This window comes from Erythrolamprus reginae, chromosome 1 (genome assembly GCF_031021105.1).
Source record: "Erythrolamprus reginae isolate rEryReg1 chromosome 1, rEryReg1.hap1, whole genome shotgun sequence".
In the NCBI taxonomy this organism is placed as follows: domain Eukaryota; kingdom Metazoa; phylum Chordata; class Lepidosauria; order Squamata; family Dipsadidae; genus Erythrolamprus; species Erythrolamprus reginae.
In genome coordinates, this window is record NC_091950.1 from 115,688,874 (window position 1) to 115,709,695 (window position 20,822).

General features: G+C 37.8%; 1 protein-coding gene across 3 annotated transcripts in view; it reads left to right on the forward strand.

Annotated features, from left to right (window-relative positions):
- Window positions 1-20,822, forward strand: part of ELP4 (elongator acetyltransferase complex subunit 4) — a 147,447-nt gene that overhangs the window by 44,877 nt on the left and 81,748 nt on the right. For all 3 annotated transcript variants that reach the window (XM_070762162.1, XM_070762145.1, XM_070762155.1), the window contains exons 5-7: window positions 12,139-12,278; window positions 14,260-14,344; window positions 18,649-18,837. In XM_070762162.1, coding sequence (XP_070618263.1) covers window positions 12,139-12,278; window positions 14,260-14,344; window positions 18,649-18,837 — 414 coding nt within the window. The remainder of the gene's footprint in view (window positions 1-12,138; window positions 12,279-14,259; window positions 14,345-18,648; window positions 18,838-20,822) is intronic.

Here is a 20,822-nt window from a genome sequence, read left to right on the forward strand (position 1 = left end):
AGTTGTGCAAATGGTGGCATGATAAGCAAGTGGTATAGGATGATCTGTTCAAGAAAAATATTAAAACAAGGAAAACTCCGTAACAGAATGTTTCTGCCCTATTTATTTATTTATTTATTTATTTATTTGTTTGTTTGTTTGTTTGTTTGTTTGACTTCTATGCCACCCTTCTCCTCAGACTCAGGGTGGCTCACAACAAGAAAAATACAAAACATCTTATCATATGGAAGTTGGAATTCATGTGAGGAGAAACAAATAAATTGTATTCTAGGGTCATGGGCTATTCGAGAAGTATGCGAGGTAAAGCTAGAGGTGATACGTACAATATTTAAAGAGTAACAAATGAAGATGCTGAATATGAAATGACAATTTTTTTTTAAAAAAAAGTGTGTTTAGGTAGTTTAGTCCATTTTCTTCCTATTTTGACTTGTAACACGTTTATCTCAGTAATGAATTGCAGCCAGTACAGGCCACTCTATAGAGTGGTAGTAAAAATGAAGCTGCATGCACAATTGTGCGTGACTGGCAGGCGGGCACACACATAGCCAAATTTCACATGAGGACACTTGCCCATGTGAGATTTTGCCGATTTTCTGTGTGTGTGGGGGGGGGGGTTGCTTCCATGCATGCGTGGAAGCCAAGAAAACATCGAAAATCTGCGAAATCTTGCACGAGTGAGCGTCCTCATGCGAGATTTGGCTTCTGCACATGCGCCGGATGCTGTATCTCATGCAGACGCACGCATACCCACACTGGTCTCCAGCAGCACACCAGTAGCGCTGAAGACAAGGAAATCCCGCCTGGTTTATCTGATTATTGTAACAGATTACATGGCTACATCCATCCCGGTCTCCTTAATCTTTTATCAGCTTTTGATACCTCCAAATATGGAGGTTTTCTGGACTGAACTATGAGCTTGGGAGTGAGGAGTTCCCATTTCATCTTCCTTTAGAGCTGATTCCAGACATTCTTTTGGAGAAAAAGATCTAGCCCTAAACCGCTACTCTGAATTTTGTCTCTGGGCTGAATTATCTTCTCATTCAGGTTCAACATCAACATTATACTGTTGAGCAAGATTATCTTATCAAATAGGGCAAAATAGCATTACAGTGGTCCCTCGATTTTCGCGGGTTCGAACTTCGCGAAACGGCTATACCACGGTTTTTCAAAAATATTAATTAAAAAATACTTTGCTGTTTTTTCCCCTATACCACGGTTTTTCCCGCTCGATGACGTCATACGTCATCACCAAACTTCTGTCCACCTTTAATAAATATTTTTTTAAATAAACTTCAATAAATAAACATAGTGAGTAATAATCTAAATGGTTGCTAAGGGAATGAGAAATTGCAGTTTAGGGGTTTAAAGTGTTAAAGGAAGGCTAGTGATACTGTTCATAGCCAAAAATAGTGTATTTACTTCCGCATCTCTACTTCGCGGAAATTCGACTTTCGCGGGCGGTCTCGGAACGCAACCCCCGCGAAAATCGAGGGAACACTGTAGTCTGCTGATGATATTCAATTACACTTCTCTACCCTGCCAACTAAGTAATGCTGTCAAGGTTCATTCCCACTATTAGAGACAGTGGCTGTGGGATTTGGACTCACAGGATCTAATAATTTTTCACTTTGAGTGAAGTAATATTACCTCAGATAAAATTGATGGGCATTTGGGGAATCCTTTTGGTCTCCAAATTCCTGCTTGAAGAGTAAGTGAACTTAAGAGAACTTTGCACAAATCCATTTTTTTGTAAACTGTTCACAATTTTAGATCAGATCACTTATACAGTATTTTAGTTCCTTCCTCTTTGGATGTTTGCAGTACATCCCACATTTTGAAGAACTGAGACTGCCAGACCTAGGCAGCTTTGAACACACTACATGTAACTTCATTGCTTTATGAGCTATACTGGCCTCCACTAAGCTTCTGGTACAATTCATCTATAAAGCCCAACATGGCACAGAGTCAAGTTCGGTGAAAGACTGCCTGCCTCTGATGGTGCCAGCTCATGACACTATATCTGGGAGAAATGGCATGTTCTGAGTCACTGTTTGCTCTCCTTCATTTTTTGCTCAGTTAAAAATGATTAAATCATCAACATCTCTGTCACATTTATAAATAAGCATCACTGATAAAATAATTTGAAAAGTTTTACGTAGTTTTATTATTTTGAGAGAAACTGGAATGAATCTAATGAACAACTACTTAAATATGAGCCAGCAGTGTGCTGCAGCTACCAAAAAGGACAATGCAGTCCTAGGCTATATCAACAAAGGGATAGAATCAAGATCATGTAATGTGTTAGTACCACTTTATAATGTTTTGGTAAGAGCACACTTGAAATACTGCATCCAGTTTTGGTCACAACTATATAAAAGGTATTGAGACTCTAGAAAGAAATATCTAGGGAATTGAAGCTAAATCATATAAAGAATGGTTACAGGAACTCAGTATGTCTACTCTATGGAAGAGAAGAACTAGGAGTGACATAATAGCAGTCTTCCAATAACTGAGGGGCTATCACAAAGAAGGGGGGGTCAATCCAAAGCACCTGAAGGTAGCACAAGAAGTAACAGATAGAAACTTATCAAAGAGATATCCAACCCAGAAATAAATAAGAAGAAATTTCCCAACAGTGAGAACTGTTAGCCAATAGAATGGCTTGTCATTCAGTTGTGCATGCTCCATCACTAGAGGTTGAATAGTAATTTGGCTGAAATGTAATAGGGTCTCCTATTTGAGCAGGGAGTTGGACTAGAGGACCTTGAAAATACCTTCCAGCTGTTATTTTGTTATCTTCTTCCCTAATGGATCATTTGAGACAATTAAATATCATGTGACATATAGTGATGATCGAAGATACCAGTGAGGAAATTTCTCCTATAAATATTATCATATTTTGTTGCTTTAAAGTTTAAACCCTTTAAAGCTTTAATTTAAAGTTTTAGGATGTTTTAATTGTAATTTAACAATTCTTTTTGCATATATACAGTTTGAGCAGAAAAATTTGGGAGGCAGTTTAGCTATTTTCTATAATTGGCTAAACATGTGAAATTCATGTTTAAAAGATTGATATGTTTATAACAAGCACAGTTTTCACGTGCCACTTTATCTCTTTTCTTTTTCACCCTTTTTAATGAATGAACCTTTGTATTCTTAGGGCAATATATAAACTGTCACAGCATGAAATCAATTTTATGCCTTGATTCATCCTAAAACTGAGTATTTCTAGCACATTAGTATTGCAATCAGAAACATTAATAGCAGACAGGCCTACAAAGGCATATTCCGTTCCATGGCGATGTAGCTTATTTCTTCTTGTGCATGGTAATTGATAAAACCCTATTTATTCTTAAACTAAATTATCTTATACTTTAAAAAAACACATTTTCTTCCTTTTTTGCAGCCTCTGTGATCATGCTGCCACTAAGAAAGATTATTCATGCTTAGTTGATTCAGGTGGGCTTTTTGCAAGCTTCCCCAGTAGTCCTGGGAATGTGGTACATTGCAGTCTATTCATTGGCTTCTAACATAGACAGGCTTTTATTACCTAGTGTTTTATTGCAGCCAAATCCTAGGTCTCCATGCAGTTGTAGGCACTGTGCTCATTCTTTAAAATCAAGAAAGGTTATCACCTACCTTAATCCATGCAATTGTATGGATTAGGGACACCAGTGTTCCCCGGGATTCTCAAAGAGGATCCTGGAAAATTCTTGTTTCTTCTTTTTTGCTGTTCTTACTGAATTCTCTTGGGCCTCAGTAAGGATTTGCATCTGAAATGGGCAACCTGGAGCTTTTCTCAATGAAGACATCAGATCAAAGTTCAGTTAGTCAAGGCCTTTCTAAAACATTAAGGGGGTTTGGGTTTACACAATAAAAAGATGAGCTCTGGCAGAGATTGCAGTAAAAACATTCTATCAGTAATCCGGATAAAGAATAGATTATAGGGCAAAGAACAGCCCTTGTTTAAATTGCTTTGAGAAGTCGAAAACTAAATAAATTGGAACTTGTGATTTATTTTTCACAAGGCACATATTTGATTTTAGTTTGCTTAGTATTTAGAATTGCTCTATCCTATCTGTATTTACCGCAATAGCTAAAAATCAGAAAGCATCTACCATGGTATCCAACTAATTTTTAATAACTAAATCTCTGTCCTAAAATACAAATAGTAAGTTTATAAATCATTTTACTGTTATATTTTGGGGGGGGGGTTAATTCTGAGTTTTTTATTCTTTTAATTAAGCAATAATTAGCTTCTTCAGTCACTTGGTTTTAAAAAAATATAATTTTCAATTTTGATTTGCTATTTTTTAAAATCCATAACATAAGTATTTAACATGAGCAGGATTTCTAAAATTAATTATACAAATACTTGATGTTCTTTATATATTAATAACCCTCCTACCCACCCCACACCAAGTAGGTTAGAGGAATTAAAGAACCGTTGAAACTTACCTGAACGGTCTTCTCGATGCACTGCAAGGAGAGTCCAACGTGGGTAATTCTCCAGTCTCATTGGAGGGACTGAGTTTTAATTTAAATATTATGCAGGCACCGCCCCCTAGCCCACCAGTCATAAAAAAACGAAGGAGCAGTAAACTATAAACTTTTTATTAAACAACTGGAAGGCAACAAGTCCGGCCAAATAACTTAATAATGCCAGGAAAAAAAGGTAAGTATTAGTAATAAGAAAAATACAAATACAGTATTTAATATAAATCAAACTAATACCACTGAAGAGAAAACTCAAAAAGGTCCCTTTACTGCGACTGAGTTTTCATGACTGGTGGGCTAGGGGGCGGTGCCTGCATAATATTTAAATTAAAACTCAGTCCCTCCAATGAGACTGGAGAATTACCCACGTTGGACTCTCCTTGCAAGTGCATTGGAGAAAGACATGTGCCAAACAGGCAATACTGTAAAATACTAAACTATGTCAAACTATGTCACTCTTTCCCCTCCCCCACTCCAAACCTCTTTAATTTAAGGAAAAAGCTTTAACTGTTTATTATTATTCTCTGCAATATCTGTACAATATCAACCTATCAAGTATAATCATATGAAATAACTGCTAATTAATTAACTGAAACTTGTTTCGGGTTATGTGTAAGATAATAACCATCACTGTTCCCATTGAAAATACTATTTTTTCAATAGTAATTGAAAAACATTAGTATAAGAATACAATATGTGTGGTTGAGAAATTTCATTAATATATCTCTTCAATGGGATAGCTCACTAACTTTTTAAAAAAGAAATCTGAATATGTTCATAACATGTACTGTGTTGCAATTCATTTTACAAATTAAAATATAATACATTATAAAGCAAAAGTACAGTCTTAATCCTGTTATGAATATATATATCCCCTATTATACTGAGAATAATTAAGCACTTTTATAAAGGTGTTATATTTCAACAGATTGTGTCAGAAGAGCAGCCTTTTCTTTCAATTTCTCTGAAAGACTAGTTTCCTCAAACAATTTTCTTTTTTATTTATTGTAAATGCTACTATTTTAAGAATTTATTTCTGGATTTGTTTGCTTTTCTGTTCCTTCCCATCCTTGTTTCGTTTTTATCCCATTTCTTTTAGATTAAGCCTTTCAAATGTGTGAAAACTACCTACCTGTAGGTCATTAGAAACATTTTAGTTGAAGAATGTAGTGTTTTAAATGTGGAATCCTTGGTGCTCTCTGAGCTGGATGAGGTTTTTTGCAGACGTTTCATTACTACACTATGTAACATCATCAGCTCAATACCTTAAATAACACATCTAGATAAGGCAGCATTGAACAGTATCAGTAGCAACCCAGACAAGCCCCACCTTTTTTAAAAATTATTTTTGCTCCATGCAGATGGAGGAGAACAAGGGAAAATCCCAGTGCATAAAGAAAAGTTTGTTCAGATAACAGAAAGAACAGGACAGAACATAATTCTTTATTGGCCAAGTGTCTTTGGTGCATATGCTCTGAGTGTACATAAAAGAAAAAGATACATTTGTCAAGAATCATGAGGTACAACACTTAACAAACAAACTTCCAGCAGATGTGGTAGATAAATCCACAGTAACTGAATTTAAACATGCCTGGGATAAACATATATCCATCCTAAGATAAAATACAGAAAATAGTATAAGGGCAGACTAGATGGACCATGAGGTCTTTTTCTGCCGTCAGACTTCTATTTTTCTATTTTTCTATTTTCTATTAATGATTGTCATAGGGGTCAAATAAGCAATGAGGAAACAATCAATATTAATAAAAATCTTAAGAATACAAGCAACAAGTTACAGTCATACAGTCATAATTGGGAGGAAATGGGTGAGAGGAATGATGAGAAAAAATAGTAGTAATAGTAGTGCAGACTTAGTAAATAGTTTGACAGTATTGAGGGAATTATTTGTTTAGCAGAGTGATGCCGTTCGGGAAAAAACTGTTTTTATGTCTAGTTGTCTTGGTGTGCAGTGCTCTGTAGCGACGTTTTGAGAGTAGGAGTTGAAACAGTTTATGGTATGTCTGAGGTGAATGGATATGGCATGAATGAAATTCTTGGCACACCTGATGCTGGAGAGGCAGGAGGGGAGGGGGCACTTATCTCTGGGGTGGCAGAGGGTCAGAACATTCTGGTGCTGCTCGGGAGAGGCAGATATGGCGGGAGCCACGGAACTAGCCATTCCAGGGGAAGAAGGGATCTCTGCTTAATAACTCAACCCAGGGTGCTGGTGACGAGTGTAATCCTGGCCCTGGGCTCAGGCTGCTGCTACTCAGTGCCAGGTCGGTGGTAAATAAAGCTCTCCTCATCCGGGATTTGATCCTGAAGGAGGAGGCCGACCTGGCATGTGTTATTGAAACCTGGCTGGGCCCAGAGGGAGGAGTTCCTCTCTCTGAAATCTGTCCAGCCGGGATTCAGATTTGACATCAGCCTCGACCCCAGGGAAGGGGAGGAGGAGTGGCTATTATAGCCAGGGAGAGCTTTTGCCTGCGTAGACTCGTTGCTCCAGAGATTGCGGGTTGTGAGTCCCTCCTTGTGAAGTTGGACTTAGGGGTACAGGTGGGCTTGTTACTCATGTACCTGCCTCCCAGCTGCGTGTCAACAGCCCTGCCTGTGCTGCTCGAGGAGGTAACCGGGCTGGCGGTGGGGTTCCCCAGACTTATTGTCTTGAGGGACTTTAACCTACCGTCGCTCGGCAAAGCCTCTGGGCTAGCGCAGGAGTTCATGGCCACCATGACAGCCATGGACCTGACTCAAGTAGTACAGGGTCTGACTCACGAGGGGGGACATGCACCCGACATGGTTTCCTCTCTGAGCAACTGAGCAATGGTCTGAGACTAAGGGGCTTAGAAGTGTTGCCTTTGTCATGGTCAAACCATTTTCTATTGTGGCTTGTCTTCCTGGCTCCAATCCTTCCCTGCAGGAAGGCAGAACCGACTGGGTGGTTCTGCCCCAGATGTCTGATGGACCCAGAGGGCTTTCAGAGGGCGCTTGGGGTTATTCCAGATGCACTTGTCCACAGTTCGGCAGAGTCTCTTGCTGAAGCTTGGAACAAGGCTGCAACGGAGACTCTTGACCGGATTGTGCCATTGCGACCTCTCTGTGGCACTAGACCCCATAGAGCTCCATGGTTCAACGAGGAGGTCTGGGAGTTGAAATGCCAGAAGAGACGTCTAGAGAAGCGATGGAGGAAGAGTAAGTCCTAATCCGATCGAACACTTGTAAGAGCTCATATTAAGACTTACAAAGTGGTGCTCAAGATGCACGTATCATGCCGCCTTGATTGCATCAGCGGAATCCCGCCCAGCTGCTCTGTTTAGGGTGACCCGCTCCCTTCTTAACCAGGGGGGAGCTGGGGAGCCCTTACAGAGTAGTGCCGAGGATTTTAACACGTTTTTCGCTGATAAAATCGCTCGCATCGGGCGGACCTCGACTCCGATTGGATAACAGAGTCGATTGACAATGAGTCAGTTGAGGTGGCTGGGGCCCGTACTTGTCCATCTGTCTGGAAAGAGTTTGATCTGGTGACACCTGATGAAGTGGACAAGGCCATTGGAGCTGTGAGTTCTGCCACCTGTTTACTGGATCCATGTCCCTCTTTGCTGGTCTCGGCCAGCAGGGAGATGACACGGAGCTTGGTCCAGGAGATTGTCAACGCTTCTTTGGGGAGGGGGTCCTTTCTGGATCCCTACTGTTGTGGTTGGCTCTGGCCCAGCTCCTGACCCAGGAAATGGGGAGGTGGATGCAGGGAAATTTCAACATGTCACAGGCCTGTGTTATTGCCGACAGAATCAGTTCAGAGTTTAGTTTCCTCGGACAAAGAAGAAGGTGGGAGTGACTCGGTAGAGGAGGGCTTGGCACAGAGCCAAGGCAGTCAATTTTCCTTCTATTGCTTCAGATGATGACATTTTGGACCCACACAAGTACAGAATTATGTGTAGAAGAGACCAAGTAAGAACATATTACAGGAAATAAGGGAGGCCACCTGTGTTTGGGTGGGGCTCCAGTAATTAGGGCTGCTGCTATAAATAGCAGCATGTGGGTTTGGCCATTGTGGAAGAATATCTGTTGCAGTTTCGTCAGGAATCTTGTGTGCTGGACTTAGTTGCTTTTTCACGCCTTTGAAACCAAAGCAGAGCAACGTGTGTGTGTGTGTCTCACTTCGTTGGAAGAAGAAGGGGTGTGAAGTTTCTCCACAGCTGCTGGCTAAGTACTTAATGACTGCTTAAAGGAAATTGTACAGACTACCCGGTTGTTTTGGGAAGAGTGCTCTTTGCAATGCAAAAAGAGTGCTTAGTGTATTTTGACTTTTGTGATAAAGAACATTGTTTTGAATTTTCAAACGTGTGTGTGTCTGAAATTTGCACCCTTGAATTTTCGGGAGGCTCCTATCAGAGAGCCCGGCAGAACACCTATAAGGAGGTACTTGTGCACCCCCTCCTCAAGAAGCCTTCCCTGGACCCAGCCATTCTTAACAACTATCGGTCAGTCTCCAACCTTCCCTTTATGGGGCAGGTTGTTGAGAAAGTGGGGGCGCTCCAGCTCCAGCTGTCCTTGGAAGAAGCCAATTAGCTAGGCCCTCAGCAGTCAGGATTCAGGCCCGGCTACAGCACGGAAACTGCTTTGGTCGCCTTGATGGATGCACTGAAAGATGTTGAAAGAAAATGCAGGGTGTCCTGCATAAGCCACACCCACAGCGTGGTAGTAAAAATTTTGGTAGCTCTTCACTGATATACAGTCATGTAAAAAGAAAATATATATTCTTTTTAAGTTCTGTCATTTTACATATCAGGACATAGTAAAAATCATCTGATCTTCACTGTTTTAAAGGTAGGTTAATATAACCTCAGATGAACAACAACACATGACATCATTTCATTATTTATTTTAGAAAAAGAAAGCCAAAATGGGAAAACCATGTGTGAAAAACTGAGCATATCCTTATAGCTTCCGTAAGAGAGTAGCAGCCAACTGCTGCTAATCAAGTGCCCTTGATCAATTTATCATTAGCAAGTGTGACTACCTCTATGAAAGCCGAAGTTTTAGAAGTTTGCTGGTCTTGAGCATTTGCATGAGTGTTAACATAATGCCAAAGAGGATAGACATCAACAATGATCTTAGAGTAGCAGTTGTTGCTTCCCACAATTTGGGAAGTGTTATAAGGCCATTTCCAAACAATTTAAAATCCATCATTCTACAGTAGAAACATAGAAGACTGATGGCAGAGAAAGACCTCATGGTCCATCTCTTCTGCTCTTATACTATCAGTGAGGAAGATTATTCACAAATTTATTATTTATTTATTTGATTTGATTTTTATGCCGCCCAGTCCCGAAGGACTCAGGAAATGGAAAACATTAAAGATAATTCCCAATCCTACCAGGAGTGGATGTCTCAGCAAGGCTGTCAAACTCCTGGCCCATGGGCCAGATGCGTCAGGTGCAGACCATACCTACGCCTGGTTTAGTGAAGGAGGGGGAAAGTCCCAATATGTCATGTGACATTCACCCCAAGGACAGAACATGCAATGCTCAGAGAAACTGCAAGCATTCCATTCAGGCTGAGGCCTCAGTTGGCATGCTAAATGTTAAAGTTCATGACAGTTCAGTTAGAAAAAGACTGAACAAGTATGGTTTGTTTTAAAGAGTGGCCAGGAGAAATCCTCTTTTCTCTAAAAAAAGACCCATGGTAGTACATATTTGCAAAGTTGCATTGGAACAAATCAAGACTTCCGGAATATTGTCCTTTGGACAGATGAGACCAAAATGGAAATGTTTTGTGCATAATGCACAATGCAAACCAGACACAGCATACAAACATCTCATATCAACTGTCAAGCACAGTGGTGGAGAAGTGGTGATTTGGGCTTGTTTTGCAGGCACAGAACCTGGATACATTGTAGTCATTGAACCGTAGACTCATCTATATATCAAAGTGTTCTATAGTCAAATATAAAGCTATCTGTCCAACAGATACAGTTTGGCTGACATTGAGCCATGGGATAGAACAATAATCCCCCACATATCAGCACTGGGGAAATGGCTGAAAAAGAAAAGAATCAAGGTGTTACAATGTCCCAATCAATGTCCAGACCTCAATCCAATTGAAATGCTGGGGTGTACCCTCAAGAGAGCTGTGCATTAAATGAATGCCCACAAACCTGAATGAACTGAAAGCAATGTTGTAAGAGTAGGATGAAATTTTCCACGACAATGTGAGAGGGCAGTAGTCATACATAAAATGATTACTTCATGTTATTGCCGCTAAAGGTGGTTCTACTAGACACAAGAACAGTTTTTTTCCGAACGCCATCACTCTACTAAACAAATAATTCCCTCAACACTGTCAGACTTTCTACTAAGTCTGCACTTCTATTCTACTAGTTTTTCTCATCATTCCTTTCACCCATTTCCTCCCATGTTGACTGTATGACTGTAACTTGTTGCTTATATCCTAAGATTTTATTAATATTGCTTCTTCATTGCTTATTTGACCCCTATGACAATCATTAAGTGTTGTACCACATGATTCTTGACAAATGTATATTTTATTTTATGTATGCTGAGAGCATATGCACCAAGACAAATTCCTTGTGTGTCCAATCACACTTGGCCAATAAAATTCTATTCTATTCTATTCTACAAGGTATTGAATCATAAGATGTACTTAATTTTTCACACATGGCTTCTCCATTTTTGCTTCCTGTTTTAAAATAAATGTGTAATATGTCATGTGTTCATCTGAGGTTGCAGTTACCTATTTTTAAGAACTGCCAAGGACCACATTATTTTTACCATGCCCTGATACATAAAATTAGAGAAATCAAAGAAGGAGTACTTTCTTTTTTATATGACTGTATGTGCACAATTCTTTTTCTTCTCAACCTTTTTGTTTGTGTGGGTTTATTAAAAAAAGGCAGGTTTGACTTCAAGTCATGTAGCTGACTTGAAAATGTCAGTATCTGTTCATAGGAAAGTACATTAAGGTGGTTATAATAAGCTTTCTATTTAAGCCTACAATATGTCTTAGATCATCACTGTAAATAATAAATATTACATACTTGCAAGTCTCTTCTGGATTTTTAAAATGTCTTAAATCTGGAAACTCTTGAATGAAACAGGTTCAGCATCAGATTTCAGTGGTACAGGTAGTCTTCAAATTATGATCCCAGTTGAGCCAAAATTTCTGTTACATTTGTTAAGTTAGTTTTGCCCAGTTTTCCAATCTTTATTGCCCGAGTGGGTAAGTGAATCACTACAGTTAGTAACCCGGTTATTTACTGAATCTGGCTTTCCCATTGACTTTGCTTGTCAGAAGGTCACAAGGTGAGCTTGGGACACAGCAACAGTCATGAGTATGAACCAATTGCCAAGCATCTGAATTTTGATCACATGATCATGGGGATGTTGCCAAGGCTGTAACTTTGAAAAATGGTCATAAGTCACTTTCAGTGCCATTGTAAATTTGAACAGTCACTAAATGAACTGTTTTAAATGGAGGACTATCTGTAGATGACTTTGATTATCCAGATTCACGATGAACCCTAACAATTAGATGTCACTAAACACTTTGGCCTTTAAAATAATAGACAATTTGTATATTACATGCTATTCAGAGAATAACATTCATTCTATGTTTTCACAGGTAACCCACATACCCTTTTCAAAATTTGGACACTACTTTGATTTATCTAAAACAATGGCTCCAGAACTAATCCAAAATATTAAATGGGATGGTTTTTTCTTTCCTGGAGAAGCAGGCTTGGATAGTGAAGAAAAGTCATGGTGAGTTCACAATTCTTGGGCAGAAAAGAAGGCTAATTATAAAAATATGTTGACTGGCCAAGAAAACAAGTAAAACACTTCACAGTTTATTTATTATTATTTATTATTTATTGGATTTGTATGCCGCCCCTCTCCATAGACTCGGGGCGGCTAACAACAGTAATAAAAAACATCATGCAAATCCAATACTAAAAACAACTAAAATACCCTTATTATAAAACTAAACATCCATATAACAAACATACCATGCATAAATTATGAAGGCTTAGGGGGAAAGAATGTCTCAATTCCCCCATGCCTGATGACAGGGGTGGGTTTTAAGGAGCTTACGAAAGGCATGGAGGGTGGGGGCAATTCTAAACTCTGGGGGGAGTTGATTCCAGAGGGTCGGGGCCGCCACAGAGAAGGCTTTTCCCCTGGGCCACGCCAAGCGACATTGTTTTGTTGATGGGACTCGGAGAAGGCCCACTCTGTGGGACCTAACCGGTCGCTGGGATTCGTGCGGCAGAAGGTGGTCTCGTAGATACCCTGGTCCAGTGCCATGAAGGGCTTTATAGGTAATGACCAACACTTTGAATTGTGACCGGAAACTGATCGTCAACCAATGCAGATTGCGGAGTGTTGGTGTTACATGGGCAGTTTGCCAGTATTTTCACTGTATGTTAACTACCCCTCTTAATTGCAAAAAAACCCCAGAGTTTGAAAATAATTCAGTCTTGTTAATTTATTGATAGATACTCTTGGATAAATACCAGAATTTTATCCTGTGCCCACGAAATACTAATATAGTTAACTCTCTTTCCTAGCCAACTGTAATATTTGCTATAACCTATAGCAAAGGGTTTTCTCACTGTTAGACAACAAATTAAAAATAAAAAACCCTATGAAATATTATACACAAGGTCTAATTGTTAGAAATAATTTTATGTTAAATTTTTCCATCCAATATCAGTATATAAGTATGATATATGGAAAGGAAGGAAGGGATAGGAATTATGTGGAAGAAAAGAAGAGCTGATTATAGTAGAGACACTTGTTCTGAAGGAAAGAGATATAGGTCTGGTGGGGAATTTGCTTTCTCCAAGCTACATCAAATGCTGCATTTTTGGTGGGTATGAATGCTTTGAATTAATGGAATTGCAATTATTGAGATTTGAGGAAAAAACATTAATGGAAAACATGATTTACAGTCTGATCTGTAAATCACCCAAGTCACCTCATCGGGGAGATAAGGCATATGCATTTAATTAATTATTAAAGTGTATTTGGGGGGGTGGGGTTTCATCTCAGTGATCTTAACCAATCAAGTTGCCTCCACCTGATTTTTAGCTATCTGGCTGGTTCTATAACACCAGTTGGAGCCAGAATAATAAAATTAAGTCTGAGGAGATCTGCATGTGGAAAAGGAGCTATTAGTTCAACCCTGTGAATTTCAAATTCCCTTCAGATTTAGAGTTCCCACCTGAAAGGAATAGCATTTCTACAAACATATTTAATACACAACATGTAATCTCCATGGGTTACTGTTGATAACTTCACTGAAATTTGGAAGTGCTGTGGGAATTTCAGAAATGAGGCTGGAGTAGGCATCTGGACTATGAGGTATTCATTTGTGTTCTGGATCTAGTAGATTTAGATAAACCTATTCAGGTTAATAATGACAAGGGTTCACTTGGTTTATTAAAGTAGCTCTCCATGTCTGATTGGTGAACTAAAGTGCTGGAAATGCAAGAACTAAAAACAACCAGAATAGTTGTTTTATATTTATTATTTTATGTGAAGAAATTTATAATGCCGCCTGTTTGCACATGATGATTCAAGGCGGCTTATAGGAATTTAAAATGCTGCCACCCTGAGCATTTGTTAATTAATTTGTTTAAAGACATTTATTTCTTATCTCTTACATTTGTAAAATTGAATGTTTGAATGTTTCAGCTAATATAAAAATATATTAAATAAAATATTCTGGCTTTCTCTTTAGTAAAAAGGCATGTGTTTACACCAGACTGCTTCATTCTATTCAGAAAGTCATTTGTCAACAAGGATACAATGATTCCACTTTTCAGGTATTAAACTTGCTTCAGATATTTACAAGCATATAAGATACATACCTTTTTATAATATCTCAATGGATGATTCAGCAACAAATCTGTTTGATTCCAAGCACTGATAACAGTTTTATAATTGCTTTTCAATGACAACTTATGAGACACTTCATTAATGAGACTTACATCTTTCATTTATATATGGTATATTTGTGGTTTGAAAAAAAATACAAATGTTTAGTGTATGAAGGGTTAACTTTACTATCTCATTCTCCTATCAGCTAGAAATATGATAATGCAAATCTCTAGCAGTTAAATCTCTGATCAATTTCTCCTTACAATTCTACATTCTCTGGCTTTATTTATTTGTTTTTGTATTTGTCAAGCAGCATTTTCCTGTTAAATTTAATTCTTAGCTTATACATACTGTAGCTTTACGGATAAACAGGTTTTTCCTTTAGAAGTAGCAGTGCCCTTCTGGATAAGTAAATTGGTCCCTGATAGGCATCTCTGCTCTGGTTTCCATAGCAACAGGCATGTTGTAACAGTTCTACTATAGTATGTTGAGCTGTTCCTCCAAACATGATGACAGGTCCTTTGGAAGCAGAAATTCATAGAATATTACAAGCAACTGCACCAAAGCGACAGGAATCCTGACAAGCATGTAGCAAATATGATATTTCTGGAAAAGAGGTAGGTTTGTTTGTTTTTCCTTGATACTGTGAAAGAGATAAAAATAGTATTTAAGTGTGGTCTCTCATTTTTATTAGATATCACAAGTGGATGAAACCACTTTTAGATAAGAAAGCAAACCATTGTATGATTTTTTTAAGAAAAAAGAAAACAGTAGTCATTATATCAAAATTAATAGTGTTTGAAAACAACTAAGAACTAAATGATTATATTATAAAACAGGAGTGTCAAACTTGCATCGTCACGGCTTCATCATGTGATATATCACAACTGTTTTTCCCTTCGCTAAACCGGGCATGGGCATGGCCAGCTCATGATGCATTCAAGGCTGTCAGGACTGCGAATTTAACAGCCTCGTCATAAAAGAACAGGAAAATATTACAAATGGCAGCAAAACATCAGGTTCAAAATAAAATAAAATATAGCCAGAGTACTAACCAGTTAAAAGAATATAGTGAGAAGAGGATCACTTATGACTAAAGCCTTCCTGAAATTTAAAAAGGAAACAGGCATAGGGCCAATATATAGCCATTGTAGCCTCCTCTTGGTTTAAGGATGTTGAGACAACCAAAAAAGTTATAAAAATAGACGTCCTCGGGCTGTTTCTATGCTACACAAATCATACCTTGGACTTGTGGTGAAGTGAAATGCCTGAGTGTTGTTACACCATACTTAAGTGGTAGGCAAGCTCCAAGCTAATGATTTAGCAGTTGGGGTTTTTAGAAATCTTGTTTAATAAAATAGTGAAATAAAAAAAAGAATAGGATCTATGTCAAAGAGTGATTATTCCTTACAGATAAAAAAATATACTAATGATTAAATGAACTAAACATAACCAATCTCCCCTCCCCACATTTAATCAGATATATAAATATTTATACTTCAGTTCATTCAGTTGTTAAGCTTTATATAAATCATGTATTGTGTCATCTGAATTTTAGGGGGAAAAACCTTTAAAAACATAAGACATATTCTTAGCCTGGTACCATTCCTTAAATTCAGGAATTTAAATTATCACAGTAAAAGACTATCATGTTTACTGGTCCAATCGTGAAACCTGTAGAGGAGGTAGAGTTGCCGTGTTGGACCTAAGAGACTATGTGCATATTTCTTAGAAAAGTTCTTCAAAGCCATAGCTGAACCTCTAAGCATAATTTTTTTAAAAAAAATCCTTCAGGACTAGCTCATTATGGCTAGTAGCCACAATCATCCCTATCTTCAAAAAAGGAGATCCAAGTAACATTGAAAATTATAAACCAAACTCTTTATGTTGCATCACCTGCAAAGTGTTGGAATCAATCATAAACCAATCCATTACCCTCCACTGAGAAACTGACAGCCTTCTCTCAAACACACAATTTGGTTTCAGAAAAAAATTATCCTGTAATCTGGAACACCTACACTGCAAAAACGTATGGACTACACATCTCAATCAGGGTAAAACAATAGACACAATTTACATAGACTTGTAAAGCCTTTGATTCAATGGCACATGACAAACTACTTGTGAAACTAAAACCTTATGACATCTCTAGACTCCTACATGATTGGATAACTGCCATTCCTGGCAAATGGATAACAAGTGGTTAAAATACATGAGGCAAGAGACGGTCCCGTAAATACTCTGGTACTAAGCTTTATAGGTAATAACCAACACTTTAAATTGCACCCAGAGATCAATTAGTAGCCAGTGCAGCTCACAGAGTGATGGTGATACATGGATATACCTTGATAAACCCATGACAGATCTCGTAGCTGCATTTTGGATTAACTGCAGTCTCCGAACATTCTTTAAAGGTAGCCCCATGTAGAGTGTAATGCAGTAATTGATCCTTGAGGTGATGAGGGCATGAGTGACTGTAAGGACTGTCCAAATAAGGCCACAATTGGTGCACCAGGTGGACCTGTGCAAATGTCCCCCTCACCAAAGGGGTTATTGTTCTAACAACAGAGATGTTGTGGATTGAGAAGGACTTCCAAGTTGCAGACCTTCTCTGAGGGGGTCAAAAGTTCCCCGCTCCAAGTGGTGGAAGGAGAGATGATGTTGTCCTGCACCTGTCAACAGTGGTGCCCCTCAACGCAGCATTCTAGGACCAACACTCTTCATACTTTACATAATCGACCTTTGTGATCATATTATAAGCAACTGCATTCTCCTCACCGACGATGTTAATCTATTTAACACCACCGACAATGCTGCTACCCTTCAAAAAGACTTTGACCATGGATCAGAATGGCCAAACAACTGTCAACTTCAAATCTCAACCAATTCAATTCAATTCAATTTATTAGATATGTATGCCACCCTTCTCCAAAGACTCAAATCCTCCATCTTAAACATTGGCATAAAGAATCAGAACACAAAATACAAGTTTGGAGGACACACCCTTGTAGATGACCCTCACTCTGTCAAGAACCTTGGAGTACTCATATCTAATGACATAAGTGCCAGAGCCCATTGTAACAACATTGCCAAAAAGGCATTAAGAGTTTCTAATCTAATCTTGCATAGCTTCTTCTCTAGCAATATTACACTGCTGACCAGAGCATACAAAATATTAGCTCCACCAATTCTTGAATACAACTAAGCTGTCTGGAACTTGCACTGCATATTGGGCGTTCATACAATCAAGAGAGTCCAGAAATATTTCACAAGAAGAGTCCTCTTCCTCTTTTCTCAACAGAATACCTTATTCCACAGACTTGAAATTTTGGCCTTAGATAATTTAGAACTATGTTCCCTTCGATCTGATCTAAATGTACTTCATAAAATCATCTGCCACAATGCCCTGCCTGTCATTGACTATTTCAGCTTCAAACACAACAATACATAAGCACACAATAGATACAAACTTAATGTAAACCGCTCCAAACTCGATTGCAGAAAATACGACTTCAGCAACAGAGTAATCAGTGCCTGGAGTGCATTATCTGACTCTGTGGTTTATTCCCCAAACCCCCAAAACTTTAACCTAAGCCTACAGTCGACCGCATCTCATTCCTAAGAAGTCTGTAAGGGGCGTGCATAAGCGCACCATTGTGCCTACTGTTCCTGTCTTATTGTGCTATTGTCCTCATTTATCTGTACTTAACTTTGCTTATGTTAGATATTTATATTTATATTTATATTTACGTGCTATCTTGTACAAACAGACAAACAAACAAATAAAATAAATAATATTAACTTCAAAAAGCAATTTCTTGGGGTTTTTTTCTTTGAAACAAATCACAAGGTAATCTTCAGAACCATGTTTTTTTTAAATTAAATCAATGTATTGATAGAAGTATTTATAATCACTTCAAGTACAGTTATTAACATTTTTATGAAACAGTAGTATAATATCTATGTTATACTAGACACTTGTAATAGGTATCTGAATCCCCAAAAATATTCCAACTCTTTTTTCCCCACAAAATTTAGATACTATTGGAATGCTTAAATTGGCCAGCCTGAAAGGCGCCTGTGGGTCTTTGTTTGTTTGTTTTGCTTTTATAGTTCTTAACTCAGAAGTTACTTCCTCTTCATTGAATATAAAAGAACAAATTGCCCCAAAGTTAGTTTTTTTCTTTTTAAAGTTTCAGTTTTCACTAAATTTTTTTTTCTTTTTTCTGCTTTTTTCCATATTTGATAGAAAAAACAAAGGAATGTGTTGAGAATAGGAATTCAGAGTCTTGGTTCAGTATTGTGGGGTGATGATATCTGTTGTACTGAAAATCCAGAAAATCTGCACAGCCTCACCAGATTTATGTATGCTCTGCGTGGCCTCCTGAGAACGTCATTATCTGCCTGCATCATCACTGTTCCAACTCATCTGATCCAGGTAAATTTAATCCAGTTACTATAATCAATCATGTTAGATACACAAATTCAGTGGATTATTACTAATCACAACATGCTAGAGAAATATGATTCCAATATCCTACATTCAATGATTCTCAGCTTGTGGTCCGTGGACCGCTGGGAGTGGTGCAATGTCATTGTAAGAAATGTTACAAAGGCATTTAAAGGTAAAGAAAAGGTTGAGAACCATTTGTTGTGTCCGTTTTTCTTTACTAGCAGATAATTTTCAATTTCCTTTTTAATTTCCAAATTAAAGTGTTTATTGTAACATTCTCTAGTTCTTCATAATGATTCCTAATGAATTTAATAAAGAGAATTATTAATACGTAGTGGAACTTTCTGCTTTGACCACTGCAGAAAACAAAGGCATTCTATGGAATGATATTGGATCAGCTGCGTGGGATGGTCCAGGATAAGGAAATAGGGAAAATGGAAGATGGTACTGCATTTGTGATGTGCCTTTAATAATTTATTTTCTAGGAATTATTATTTTATCAAAAAACACAAAAGACTATTCTTTTCAAAAGAAAGCAATAATAATATTTGGGAATCTACTAATATAATGAACAATCTAATTTTATGTTTCTGAAACCAGTCCCCTGTATCAAAAGATGATATCTTGATTCTGATTTTGTTTGAAGTTTCTGAATGTTCTCTACTGTGTTGGTGATTTGGCTTTGTAATCCCATATGTTGCCTTTCTGTTTCTTAATCTAACAATAGGGAGTAGTTGTTTTAATAATTGTGATGTGCTTGTTCCATGGACTAAAACTTAAGGAGTTTCTAGGAGTAGTTAAATTTCCAGGACCTCTTCTCTGTTAAGACATAACTTAATAGAGTTTTTAAATTGCAGACCAAGCTGTCATTAGGAGGAGCAAAGCGTCTGAGGTTTTCCTATATTACAGACTACTCAGTTCCCAGAGCCCTGCTGTGTAGTTGTTCCAGTCTCCAAGAAGCCTGTTAAAGAGCCCCCAAGAGCATGTGTCCAGCCCTCCGTGTTAATAGTTAATTGGTGAGGATGGCAAGATGAGAAGACAGCCGAACATGTGGTCTCTCTGTCTCAGGCACTAGTCAGACTTTTTAGTTCTAATAACAGCAGCTGCTCACATTCTCACTACTCAGCTTCTCACAACTGTGTTGCTGGGATTTGTGAGTGGATTAGAAATGTAAAAAAGATCTTTGTCTAAAAGACAAACAATTTCCTTTCCCTCTCCTTTTTTATCTAAGCTTCTATTTGTACAGTACTGTATTGTAAAGGTAATAGATTTACTATTTTGGTAGCTTACCTTTGAAGAAAGTTCTTTACAAGTCATGTCAGATAATTAAGATAGAATGAAATGAGCAAATTTAGGGTAGTTTTTTTTAACATTAACAGTCTAACTATTTGCTAGTATAGATAGTGCAATATTTATAAAACAATTGTTAGAAAATAATTTATGTATATTTTTTACATAATCTATTACCTTCCCACTTTCTACTCCTATAAATCTAATTAGTAATTTCTAATTTAAGTAGTTTATAGTATAAAGAAAAATATGGATTGATAGATTTGCTTTAATATATATTCCAAATCATCAACAATCAAAATTAGTGCTTAAATAAAGGGAAGCTTACAAAAGTAGTTAAACGAAGTATAACTAAAGCCAGATAGAAAATCAGTAACTATCATGAGAAAAGGAACCTAGACTACAAAGATCAAATTATGTTAGTGATTGTATTAGGTAATATGATACCTCTTTCAACAAACTTACATCTGTTTACTAATTAATACTTTCTTCTTATATCAAGCTGTACCAAACATTGCTCCTTAGAAAGCTGGAGAAGATCAAAGAATGCTACAGCTCCTCCCAAACTCATCTCATTTTTCTATTTCTCCTTACTATTTTAATTATGGGAGCATAATTTTATGAATAGAATAGCATTCGCTATTCCTTTCCCACTCATGCTTCCAATATAGTTCTCTTAA